At 38.9% G+C, this 13,098-nt stretch overlaps 1 protein-coding gene across 19 annotated transcripts in view; it reads right to left on the bottom strand.

Annotated features, from left to right (window-relative positions):
* Positions 1–13,098, bottom strand: part of BICD1 (BICD cargo adaptor 1) — a 222,538-nt gene that overhangs the window by 63,121 nt on the left and 146,319 nt on the right. For 15 of the 19 annotated variants that reach the window (XR_011235767.1, XM_069491382.1, XM_069491383.1 and 12 more), the window contains exons 3-4: positions 9,243–9,395; positions 607–1,032 (exon numbers count right to left, since the gene is read on the bottom strand). Coding sequence is in view for 18 of the 19 variants with exons in the window: in XM_069491382.1 (XP_069347483.1) it covers positions 607–1,032; positions 9,243–9,395 (579 nt within the window). In the remaining variant the exon portion in view is untranslated. Of the gene's footprint in view, positions 1–606; positions 1,066–9,242; positions 9,396–13,098 lie in introns of all 19 variants that reach the window. The other 4 variants (XM_069491391.1, XM_069491388.1, XM_069491397.1 and 1 more) reach the window with 2 other exon arrangements.

The following is a 13,098-nucleotide window of genomic DNA, read 5'->3' as shown; positions in this document are numbered from 1 at the left end:
GGAGGCCAGATGCTAAACTAGAAAGCTATTTCACAAAGAGATAAGGTTAAAGGCTGGGATTCTTCACGAGGTATTTGATTTGAAGATGTTAAAAAGTTAAGGCTTAGCTTGGAATAAGAATCCTTTGGTTTCAGATTTATACCTATTCTGTAATCATATGGTATCCTAGCTAATGTGCATATAGGAACTTTATGTCTTTTAAGGCTTAAGGAATTCCTGTGAAATGTAAGCATTAATCTGGAAGCTACATATATAGTTGCTTGTGATAGAAAACTACATTTTCTGTCATTTCACTTGTGTATAAAAGCTTTTGATTTCTCTTGTTAGTCAGAAACAAATCAAGGTTCTTTCTTTTCTTACACTTGACTGAAATTTAATTTGTGGCTCTAAGAAATTTGTTCCTTCAAGTGATACAAATGAGAGATTTCTCTTCAACACCCCTTCTGTCTTGTCTTCCTAAAATAATCGTACTTTCAAAGTTTCTGGTTGAAGAAGCAATATTTAAAAAAGCAATCTGGAACAAAAACATGAGAATCAGAAATCCCACAACATGCTACATGCAATCTACAAGAAATTCCCTCTAGCAGCCCTCAACCAGGTTCTTACCTGCATAAGCTGCTGCTTCAATTTCTGTATTTCTGAAATGTTCAGCTCACTGAATAAGTCAGAGACAGGGTGCAGAGACTCTCCTTTCCTTAAGGTGGGAGTCCGATAGTCTCCGTTCAGTTTCACAAGCGGCCCATGGATATGCCCATTCATTTTATCATCATTGTTTGGTTCACTCCCATCCTCGGCAAACTTGAGTCCATCTACTGAGATGCTGATGTGGTTATCATTGAGGGTGATGTACTGGGAGAGCTCCTTCCGCAGGTTGTTCTTTTGCTCCCTTTCATTTTTTAAAGTCTCAAGGGCTTCTTCCAGTTGGTGCTCAGCAATCTCTTTCAATCGGATGGCATCTTCCAGCTGGCTGTTCAGCAGCACTGTCTCCTCCTCAAATCGCTTAATCTCATGCTTTAAGCCTTCATATTCAACCTGCATCAGACAGGATAAAGATGATTCATAAAACTAAAACTTGGATCTTACAAAACTGCCACAAAACACTCTAGTGGACCCAATCAATAAAAAAATACATAACACTAGTCTACAAAATAAATCATAAAAAGTACACAGAATACTATTAAGATAACATAGAATGGTTTCTTTAGAAAGTACATACTATGTATAATTAGATATTATAATAATGTAATATAAATACATACTATGTATAATTAGATACAATGATATAAATGTATATAACTATATAATTTAATTCTTAGCAAAGATGAAAAAGGTGTCTATCTTATGATTTCTTTCAGAGGATCCAGTGGTCAAAAGGGGGCACCGTTTGCCTGATAAATCAGGAATATTTTTGTAATAATTTATCAGAATACTTGCAACCTAAGAAAAGATTTTATATCACCATCACTTTATTTCATTATTAATTAGGAGGAAATTTTTATAACCAGAGATAAATTTGTTAAAAGATCATAATAGGAACATAATCTCAGTAAAATATGTTTGAGAGTAAAATGAGAAAGTAAATTTTTGTGTGCTTAAGGACAGAATCTGGAAGAACAGATACAAACTATCTAATAACAAAAGATATTTATATTGTCATCAATGTAATATTCTTTTGAATTCTAACCAAATAAGAGTCTGCTCAAACAACCTCTTGGTCATGAAAGCCCACACAGGTGATAGAGATCTCTCCTCTGAGCTGACATGCCTTCCTTGGGACCTTTTCCATGGCACTTATCACATGCCACACATGCCATCTGTATTTTTTAGAGACAGGGTCTCACTATATTGCTCAGGTTGCCCTTGAACTCCTGAGCTCAAGAGATCGTCCTGCCTCAGCCTCCTGAGTAGCTGGGACTATAGATGTGCACCACTGTACTCTTCATGCCACCTTTTCATAAACATTTTATCTCCACAATTATATTGCAATCTCCTTAGAGAGAGGAAGAACTTTTTTATTCACCTAGGTGTCCCTTGTAGTGCTTCAATGTTCTTTCATGGTGTTTAAAACAGAATTCTGCTCCTCAATAAGCATTTGCTGAATAAATAACTACTGTGAATGAAAAAATAAACTAGAAGAAATAATATGAAGTCATGATATTAAATACTATTATAAACTATGTCCTTAGTTTCATATTTGTTTTAGTATTTATATTAGTTTGAACTTGAATTTTAAAAAAGATTTTAAAAACTGAAGAATAGGGATCACAGACCATTATCATTTTCATATATATCTATTTCTCCCCTCACGCTCCTTCACATAATCTCAAAGCAATGCTTGTGTTGCAAAGGTTAGGGTATAGGTTTAGTTGAGATGTAGGTTCGCCTGATGTTACCGAGACCTAAACGGAAGTGACTTAGTCAAGACGGAAGTTTGTTTCCCTCCCATGTAACGGTTTGGAGGTAGACAGTCAAGGGTCAGTAGGGAATCTCTGCTCCATGAGCTCATCCAGGAACCAGGCTCCTTTTGCCTTGTTGCACTGTCTTCTACTCTAGTCTGCATGATCTAAGGTGGCTTGCCATCTTGACCATGTCCCAAGCAGTGGAACAAAGTAGGAGCACACCTTCTCCCTTTAAGGACATTCAAATTGCCCATATCACTTCTCCTCATGTTCCAGTGTCCCATCAATTCAGACATCAAATAATTTCAGAGCAGAAGAGATCACCAAATGGCACCCACAGACCATCTAGCCTGTAGATGTGTTTTGTTTGGCATACAAAATGTTATAAAACTTTTTGAATTGATTGCCAATATGTAGAAATCTGATGATTTCACAAATGTTTTCAAATGTCTAGCTTCTCTTTTTTTTTTTTTGAGACAGAGTCTTGCTCTGTTGCCCAGGCTAGAGTGCCATGGCATCCTCCTAGCTCACAGCAACCTCAAATTCCTGGGCTCAAGCAATCCTCCTGCCTCAGCCTCCCGAGTAGCTGGGACTACAGGCATGCGCCACCGTGCCTGGCTAATTTTTTTTAATATATTTTTAGTTGGCCAGATAATTTCTTTCTATTTTTAGTAGAGACGGGGTCTCGCTCTTGCTCAGGCTGGTCTCGAACTCCTGAGCTCAAACGATCCGCCCACCTCGGCCTCCCAGAGTGCTAGGATTACAGCCGTGAGCCACCACGCCCGGCCTGTCTAGCTTCTCCTTTAAAAAAAATCAGAAATTCAGGTAATACTTGGGCCTACCTTCCCAGAGGACAAAAATCACCTCTAGCTGAGCAGTGACTGTTCCTTCTAGATCCACTTTTTCTTTACATCCTTATACTTATTAATGCTAACTATAAGCTGCTTGTGGTCATTTGAGTTTGCTGCTCCTGCCCTGGGGTTCTCTTCAACTTTTCCTACCTAGCAAAACTAAAGAATCCAACCACTTTTCCTTTACATTTGCTGATTAACTGCAATTCAACTTTGGTTGTTAACCAAAAAGGTGTATTTTTCACTTTATCTCTGGTAGGGAAATGAAAGTTTCATTCCCTGATTATAGGATTCTCAGTTGTTAGCAAGGGAAATTGAGGATAAAGTGGGAAGGAAGAGAGGAACCCACAAAACCACCCTGAGCAGGATTTAGTGCTCTGCAAGTGACCTGGGATTAAGGGAGTTTGGAAATCAGAAGGGCCTTTACCGGATTACGGAGGGAGAAGCAAGGGTTGCTCTCAACATGGAAGTGAGAAAGCTGGCCTGGAAATTGCGTGGGACAACAGAGTGTGTGTGCATGTGTCATGGTTTCTTCCAGGCCGGCTTATACGATATCAAGTCATTGTCCTCCTGACCGCTTTCTTTTCTGTCCCTGGACAACACAGGACACCCTTTTGCCAATCTTTCCTAAGTATTTCAACCAACCCTCTGACTGCCCCAGATTATGTGATAGCTTACCTTTGCAGACATTAATTTAGTTTGAGTTGTAGACCTTTTATGCTGGAATCTTTGTTAAACTGATGACCTAGACCAGAGGTTGTCAACTAGTACTATGTCCTCTGGACCAAATCCAGCCCACCACCTATTTTTGTAAATAAAGTTTTATTGGAACACAGGCATGCTAATTTGTTTTCATATTGTCTTTAGCTGCTTTTCATGCTATAAGAGCAGGTGGAATTGTTGCAAGAGAGACTGTACAGCCTGCAACACCTAAAATATTTACTATCTGGCCCTTTATAGAAAAAGTTTGCTAACTCTTGGGCTAGACTTGAGGACATTAATTTAGTTTGCATTGTAGCTTTCTAAATTCTGCAATCTTTTTTTTTTTTTTTTTTTTTGAGACAGAGTCTTGCTCTGTTGCCCAGGCTAGAGTGCCGTGGTGCCAGCATAGCTCACAGCAACCTCAAATTCCTGGGCTTAAGCAATCCTCCTGCCTCAGCCTCCCGAGTAGCTGGGACTATAGGCATGTGCCACCATGCCCGGCTAATTTTTTTTTTCTACATATATATTTAGCTGTCCAGATCATTTCTTTCTATTTTTAGTAGAGACGGGGTCTCGCTCTTGCTCAGGCTGGTCTCGAACTCCTGACCTCGAGCGATCCTCCCGCCTCAGCCTCCCAGAGTGCTAAGAAATTCTGTAATCTTATTCAATTGATGGCCTAGACTTCCCATAACACCTGATCTCTTTCTATCTGAGCAGCTTCACTCATACCACTCACTCAAACATGGTGTAAGTTCCTACTATTTTCCTTTTTTTCCCCTTTGAGACAGGGTCTTGCTCCGTCACCCTAGGCTGGAGTACAGTGAGATCATAGGTCACTGCAGCCTGGAACTCCTAGGCTCAAGAGATCCCCCCTGCCTTAGCCTCCCAAGTAACTAGGACTACAGGCATGTGCCACTACACCCTACTAATTTTTTTAAAAAATTTATTTTGTAGAGATGAGGTCTTGCAATGTTGCCCAGGCTGGTTTCAAACTCCTGGGCTCAAGGGGTCCTTCCACCTTGGCCTCTCAAAGTGCTGGGATTACAGGTACGGGCCACTGCGCCCAGCCTACCTCCCTGAATGTTTCTCTGCCTGGGAAAAGGCTATCATCTGCAAAACTCTTATATTCATCATTTAAGACCTATGAATATGATCCTAACTGTGAAGTCTTTGTTGACTCACGGAGGCAAACCGATCACTCCTTTCTCTGCCACTGTTGTTAGGCTGCTCATATGATTAGAGCCCCAGTCAAGGGGAGCGACCAAGAAACAGAATGAAAAGGCGCTTAAAAATTGGTGTTTGATATTTTAAAGACAACATCAAAGTAGTCATCAAGAGAAAAATCAGTACTTTGTTAGGATTCCTTATGGTAACTTCATAGTTTAGTAACTCTATTGATTTTTAACTACATGAGGGTTGTGGGTAGGTACCATAATCTTTTCAGAGCTTAGGAACTCTAAAGATCTTAATCTGGCCCAATACTGCCAAACTGAACACATGGCTTTAATATTCATATATATAAATTGCTAGGAGTTTATTACCCACCTTCCCTACTGGGACTATAAACTCTTTGAGTAGTGAACATATCTTTTGTCTTTAAAAAAGTACATGGCCTCACAGAAAGATACCCCTGAAATACTGGTTAAATGAAATAAAAATTAATTGAATACATTCCCTAGGTCTCTTATGGTATTATTACCTGACACAGAAATATATCCTTGGAGGAAATGCTCTTCATAATAGAAGTATGATTGAATTGTTAATTTTTAACAAGGGTTTTCAACGCTTAGAAAATAAAAATTGATTGTTTTAATTCCATATGTGAGATATAGGCACATGGTGTTTATTATTTCTTCCCTCCTCTCACCATCACATCTCTAAAAATTGAAAACTAACTTAATTTCCTGCCCTATGTTAAGTAGTACTGGGACCAGGCACATTTTTTCCTGCCCCTATGTTAAACAATAATGGGACCACAGCCAAGTGTGGTGGCTCATGCCTATAATCCCAGCACTTTGGGAGGCCAAGGTAGGAAGATCGCCTGAGGTCAGGAGTTCAAGACCAGCCCGAGAAACATAGCGAGACCCCATCTCTACAAAAAATAGAAAAATTAGCCAGGTGTGGTGGTGCACATGACTGCAGTCCCAGCTACTCAGGAGGCTGAGGCAGGAGGATCACTTGAGCTCAGGAGTTTGAGGTTACAGTGAGCTATGATCATGCCACTGCCCTCATGCCCAGTCAAAAAAGTGAAACCCTGCTTCCAAATAAAATGAAATAAAATAATGGCACCAGACACAAAAAAGTTTAGCTGCTTGAGGGAAATATTTGGCTCCTGGAAGATAAGACTCTGACTCAAGTGAAACGGCTTCCACAAGATTCACTTCAAGACCCTCACTTTGTTCTGTCTCTCAGCTCAAAGCTCTGTCATAAACTCTGTCTGTCCCAACCAGTTTCCTACCATGCAAAAACCTACCTGAAAATCACCGAGGCCCGATCCTAAAACCCTTCTCTCTAAATCTCCCTTTTTGAGATATTACAAAGGCTCTGTCAAGGTGGTATCTCTTGCTGTGAGGTGTCTAACAAACAGCTTTGTTTTGACTGATAGGTTCTTTTGGTGGGCTGCTGGGGAACTGACAGTTGATGGGACTTCTCTGTATGACGGCCGTTGCTTCTTACGCTTCTTTCAAATATTTTGGTTTGAAAAGTACAAAGATGTAAAACATGTCTATAAGGTCAGACTTAATTTTATTTTGGACACAGAACCAAATCAGCACACAGAGGGCTATAGCTAAAATCTGAGTCCATTCTTTATTGCTTCCATATATTTTATATTTATCATCACAAATAAAAGCTGGTATTATGATCAATTAAAATCTTAAATTGTAGCTGCTCTCCAAATTGAAGTGGTATGTAAGAGAAAGAAAAAAATGGTTTTTATCATTCTTTCAACAAGTATCTGTTTAATGTCTACTGTGAGCCAGACCCTGTTTTAGGGTCTATATATTAAATATTAATATTAGTGGAGAGAGATGGAATATAAATTAATAAATAGGTGTTACTTAACAATTATACTGTATTTAGAAAACAATAGTTAAGAGAAAAATAAAACTTAAAGGGAAAAATCTTCTTTGAACTAAGCATTTTACAACAGCTTTGCTGTTTTGGGAAACATCAAACCAGGCTAAAAGACCATAGGATGAGTGTGGGGCTTCTGCACAAAGCAACACTCGGCCCTATTTTGTGATAAATGCCAGTGGTTGTCATCTCTTAAAAAAAAAAAAACCTGTGGCATTTGCACGTAAAATATTATACTTAATACTTCATTAATTAGAAAGAGAGTTTATGATAGATGCTAACATGTATAAATAAAGGCTAACAGGACACTGACATAGCATTTCCTTATCTGGGGAGACTTCCGGCATTACCACGTACCCAGTTGTCAGGGAGTAAGCCAGCATGGCCCTCTGTACAGAAAATGATTTTGAATTAATTAATTAGACAATTAATTGGGAAAATTACTCTATGACATCTAGAAAATAAAATTAAAGAGATATATACATCTCTTCCCCCCGTTTTGTTAAACTTCTGAGTTAACCTTTGGATTCCGTGTTTCAATTACCGTGAGAAGGGCGCTGGGAAACTCTTCATACCCAGCCAGACTGACAGTACAAATTCTCCCAGAAATGGCATCGGGGTTGATGAATATTCACGGCTACCTTGGCAGTCTTTCAGGAATACCTAACACTGGCCTTCATTAACCTCCCGAGTACGTCAGTGTACCACGTGCAGCCACGGAGGACTCTCCAGGGAGGCGCCTGCCTGGTCGCCTCCCACCCGTGCAGAGCACAGTGAGAATCCCAGGAATGGGGAGGAATGGCCATGTTAAATATTTGCACTTCAAGTAAATTTGTTTCAAGTCCTCAACGTGCTTCATCAGACACCAAGAAAAGAACCAAAAAAAAAAAAAAATTACCCTTCTTATTTTAAGAACTATTTGAGAAGCATCTTTTTAAAAATAAGCTTCTAAGTTTAAATTTCTCTCCACTGTGAGCTCATTTATCCCAGCGAAACCAAGACCTGGTGCCTCTGGAACTGCCAGCCCCCAGCACACACAGGGGATTCAGTGCTCAAAGGGGAAGGAACACAGTAGCATGGGGAGAGCCCAGTAATGGACTGAAACTGCCCCCTGCGCTCCTTGGTCGACATCTTGTTTCCCCAACACTCCAAAGTTGGGAGGAAGCGGCAATGATCAGAAATCAAATGTCAGTTGTTCACTATATGGATTTTTTTTTTCTTTTCTGGATTTTTCCTTTTCTCTTAACCCTTTTATCTGTCAAAACCAATAATATTTGGGACATAGATACCAACTTGGGAAGGGAGCAGAAGTGGAAGCATCCATCTGGGCTGGCCTCTAAGTTTACCGAGGACAAGAATCGGGCCCTGTGGATTCTCCTACCTGTCCAGCCCAGCACAGAGCCTGGCACGTGGTTTGCTGATCTGAACTGAGAGGGCACAATAGCATTCAGACCAGGAGAGACACTGTGGTTGAGGAAGCACCTTGAAAAGAACTTGAACATTCAATTCACTTTTGCTCAATTACTTGCTATAACTGTATTCATAAATAAATTCTTCTGAAATCAAATATTCAAGAATTGTTAAATTCTTGAATATACTGGGAAATACCACAATGCAAACCAATCAGGAAAATTAAACTACCTAAACCTCACTACAGAAAACAAATTATTTAAATGAACAAATGTAATCTTTGTAGTCAGGTTACACCTGAAAAAGAAATCAGGCATTTTCTTTTTCTTATGAGATTTTGTTCTTATTGATTTATACTTCATTATCGCTTTCCCTCTGTGATTTGAAAGCAATTTACAGAAAAAATAAAGAGCAAAAGACAAGAGATTGTAGGGAGATCTTAAGCTTGTAGTATAAAAGAAGCTTATAGACTCAGCTTTTAATGAGAAGCCATCAGTTTACATTTATTCTGATACTTTTACTCCTGAAATAAATTAACACACAGCTAACGTACAAACTAAAATTCTTCTTTAATAAATCTTTATTGTACACTGTACTACTCATAGCTGTATTTTTTCCTTCTATATTTCAGCTGAAATAGCAGGGTTGGGACATTTCAGCACATGAATATTATAGGGAAAAGATTAAGGAGTGATAATAAATTTTGACAAGGTCCTTCCTGAGAAGTAAAGAGGAGATTTAAACTTGGTGGTCAGAAGATGTGGATCCATCTGGAGTATAACTCAAAAAACTTCTTAGACCTTACCTGGTTCTGCTTCAGTGTGGACACTAGTTTCTGCAATGTGATATTTTCTTCTTCTAGTTCAGTATAGTCCTGAAGGAGTCGGGCTTCCCGGAATTTATATTCTCGGATTTCATCCTTCATCCGTATTCTCTGTAGCTCCACCATCTCATTGTTCTGAAACAACAGAATAAACAATCAATACAAAGCTTCCTTATTCCAGATTTTATGAGGTGTAAAGTCCTGGTAATTAAAAATAATAAAAACTCCTCATGAGTGTAAATTGCCATTGCCTTTTGTTGAATGGCAATTCAGCGATATGTGTCAAAAATTTAAAAGTGCATACACGTGACATAGCAATTTGACACCTAAAAATCATTCTTAAATATATTTTCATAGAGGCAAATAAAAAGAGAAATAAATCCACAAATACTTACACAAATAGTTGGAAATAGTCTAAGCATTTGCTATTTGGAGAATGATAAATTATCATGCATCCATTGAATAGAGCATTATAAAATTAAAAAGAATGAGAAAAAAAGAATGAGAAGGAAGTTTAATGAACTAAAATGGAAATATAGCCACAATATATTATTACATGTAAAAAGCAAGTTACAGATTAGTATGCATATTAGGATCCCATTTGTGTTAAAAATACATGGGCACATGCACACTTTTGTATCATGAAAATATCTGTAAGAATACCCAAAAAACTGTCAATAGTGATTATTTATAAAGTGTTGGGCTGGTAAAGCCATAAGGATAAGCAGAGAAACCTGTTAGTTTGATTTTATATCCTTCTGGATCATTTGATTTTTTTTTTTTAAATAACAAACATGTATTACTGGGTCTTATGTGCAAAGGTATAAAATATACATAAAGCAATTATTAAATATATAAAATATTTAACTTTTTCCATCAACGTGTGTGAAAAGTATAAACTATGTTTTACTTCAAAATATATAATGACCTATATTATAAGAGATATATATATTCATACATGTTATATATTCATAGTCACAGGATGAAGGGATATAAAGTTTTCTTTTAATTTAGGATTCATTAAATTAGTTTCCTATTCAAACAAAGAGAAATGTGGGAAAAAAGTACTATAGGAACCAAAGACTACATTTTCTTATGTAATACTTGGATATCCATATGGGAAAGAAAATGAATCATGACTGCATTTGGCCTTCAGGCTAAAATTTGCAGAGCCTTAATATAGGAGTATGTAGGACTGACAACGAATAAAGCACTTGCAACATGGATGAATCCCATTAATATAATGTTGACTGAAATAAGCCAGGTGCAGAAGTCTACAAACGGTATGATTCCGTAGGAAAAGCTCAAAAACATGCTTTGTGGGTTAAATTGTCTCCCCTAAAAGGTATGTTGAAGTCCTAACTCCCAGAGTCTTCACAAAGGTAAAAGTTAAAATGAGGTCATTAGGGTAAGGCCCAATCCAGTATGACCAGTGTCTTCACAAAAGGGGGAAAAATTTGGCCACAGAGACAGGCACACACAGAGAGAAGACTATGTGGAAAAAACCTAGGGAAGAGATGGCCATATGACCACAGAGGCAAATACCGGAATGATGCATCTACAAGCCAAGGAACACCAAGGACTGCCAGCAGACACCACTAGGAAGAGCAAAGAAAAGGTCCTCCCCTAGAGCTGTCAAAGGGAGCACAGCCCTGCTGACACCTTGATTGCAGACTTGTAGCCTCCAGAACTGTAAGAAGATAAATTTCTGTTGTTTTAAGCCATCCAGTTTGTGATACTTTGTTATGGCAGCACTGAAAAAAAGAATACCCACACAAAACTAATCTATGGTGACAGAAGCCAATGCAATATTACCTTTGCAGGAGGGGGAGTGACATGGGCAAGCCCCAGAAAATTCTTAAAGGTCTCTGTCCTAACAGAGGGACATCCCTAAGAGGATATCCGATTTTCAGTGTATGTTCTCAACTGTCCCTCATCTTGCTTCACTGTCTACAGAATTTGACTTCACATAATTCCCTTTGACTCTGGTTTTTATAGTCACTTTGTCTGAACATGGAGATTTTTTCCCCACTGACTTCATCCCTGAGCAGAGCTCTCCCTGGTTCTGCTTCTGCTTATGTGAAGAGAGCAAATTATAAACACATAATCTTCCATGTGAAAACAGAAAATTCAGCACCAAAATCATTGATTTAGTTCTAGCTAATAAAAACGTCATTCTAAGGCAGACGCTGCAGTCTCTAAATAGTGGTCGTTAGCTCGGAGTCTTGGGAGGATAAGGGGTTGTTGACTCTGGTGAGAAGGCAGATGTTAAAAAAAATTATTCTGACACTTGTTAAAACGGTGAGGAAGACGTCATTCAAGACCATTGCAAATGGAGGGGAGAGAGACGCGGTCAAATCTGAATCCATCAAGGGCAAGTGGGGATTTGCAGCCAAGGACCAGAGTGAAGGGGTCAAAGGATGGGAAGTTACTAATAGGACACATTCAGGGTAGGGGTTTCTTGCTAAACTTGCTTAACAGGATTCTTGCTAAGGACTTAGAAATCCAAAAGATGGGGGGAATGAAGAACTTGATTAGCTAACAAGGGGTGGGGGTGACTTAGCAGAAATCTTTGTGAAAGCTGGGCTGGGGAGGCCAAAGCTGGGCGTGGGACAAGGTTGAAGTCTCATCCAAAAGGGGGGTCAGCAGAGCGTGACTAAACTTTGGTCAAGGAGAGAGTCTTTGTCACACCACAGACACTGATGAACTGCAGTCTGATGAGGAGGAGAGCTAAGAAAGTTTGCAAGACGTTTGACTTGTGATAATATGAATATAAATCCTAACTTGGGCAGGGCCAAGGCCCTTTGGTATCAAGATTTTTATCCATCCTATATCTTGTCATCATAAAAGCTCTCTGGCTAGATCATAAGGAGTTCCCTGGAGATGCGTAAGACCAATTTAACGTAATCTCCTGTGGAATGTAATAATCAATCCTGAGCCCATACAAACTAATTGGTTGTCTTGGAAACCTGCATTCGACTTAACTATATGTGACATCATTTGTACATAAGAGGTTTGAGCTCCTTGTTAGTCAGAAGGCTTCCAGACTGGCTTTTCTTGCTTTAGCTCTCATTACAATACATTGACAAGTCTAACAGAGTCGTTTCTTCAACACTTTAGTAATTCACCTGTGCTGGCTCCACTAATTGATAATGGCCTAATCCTCCCTTTTCAGCTTCCCTTTATACCAATGCTGATCTCCTAAAGGAATTCTGTCCTGCTATAGGTCACAAGTTATGACAACACAGAAGTGTTCCAGAAATAGAGTTTGACAGCTTAAAAGAACCTCACCGATAGCTTCCATGATTTTCCTAAAAACTAAAAAAAAAGGGCTTCTGCTTCTTATCTCTCTAAAGGAGATTAGTTCAAGAAAATATGACTGGATTTATGGAACAGTAAATATTGGTATATAATCCTGTTGAAATGTGGTTTTATGGCTGGGCACGGTGGCTCATGCCTGTAATCCTAGCACTCTGGGAGGCTGTGGTGGGAGGATTGCTTGAGGCCAGGAGTTTGAGGTTGCAGTGAGCTATGATGAACCACTGCACTCTAGCCCAGGCAACAGAGCGAGACTCTGTCTCCAACGCACAAACAAAAACAAGACAAACAAAAAAAGAAATGTGGTTTTCTCAGCTCTAGAAAGCTACTGCTCAAGCATCCTTTATAAGCAACAGACTCTGATAACACATTAGATATATGGCATAGCAAAAAAGTTCCCTTAATTCAGTCAAGATAACTGGAAATTGTTAGTAATGACCAAAAAGCTCATAAAATACAATCTACATACAATACCCCCCTTTCATATTCTGTGAGGAGAAGGGGTATCTCTCTGAAAGTT

The sequence above is a fragment of the Eulemur rufifrons genome, chromosome 16 (genome assembly GCF_041146395.1).
Source record: "Eulemur rufifrons isolate Redbay chromosome 16, OSU_ERuf_1, whole genome shotgun sequence".
NCBI classification, from domain to species: domain Eukaryota; kingdom Metazoa; phylum Chordata; class Mammalia; order Primates; family Lemuridae; genus Eulemur; species Eulemur rufifrons.
Note: the sequence above shows the minus strand (reverse complement) of the source record. Positions and strands in the feature narration are given on the sequence as shown.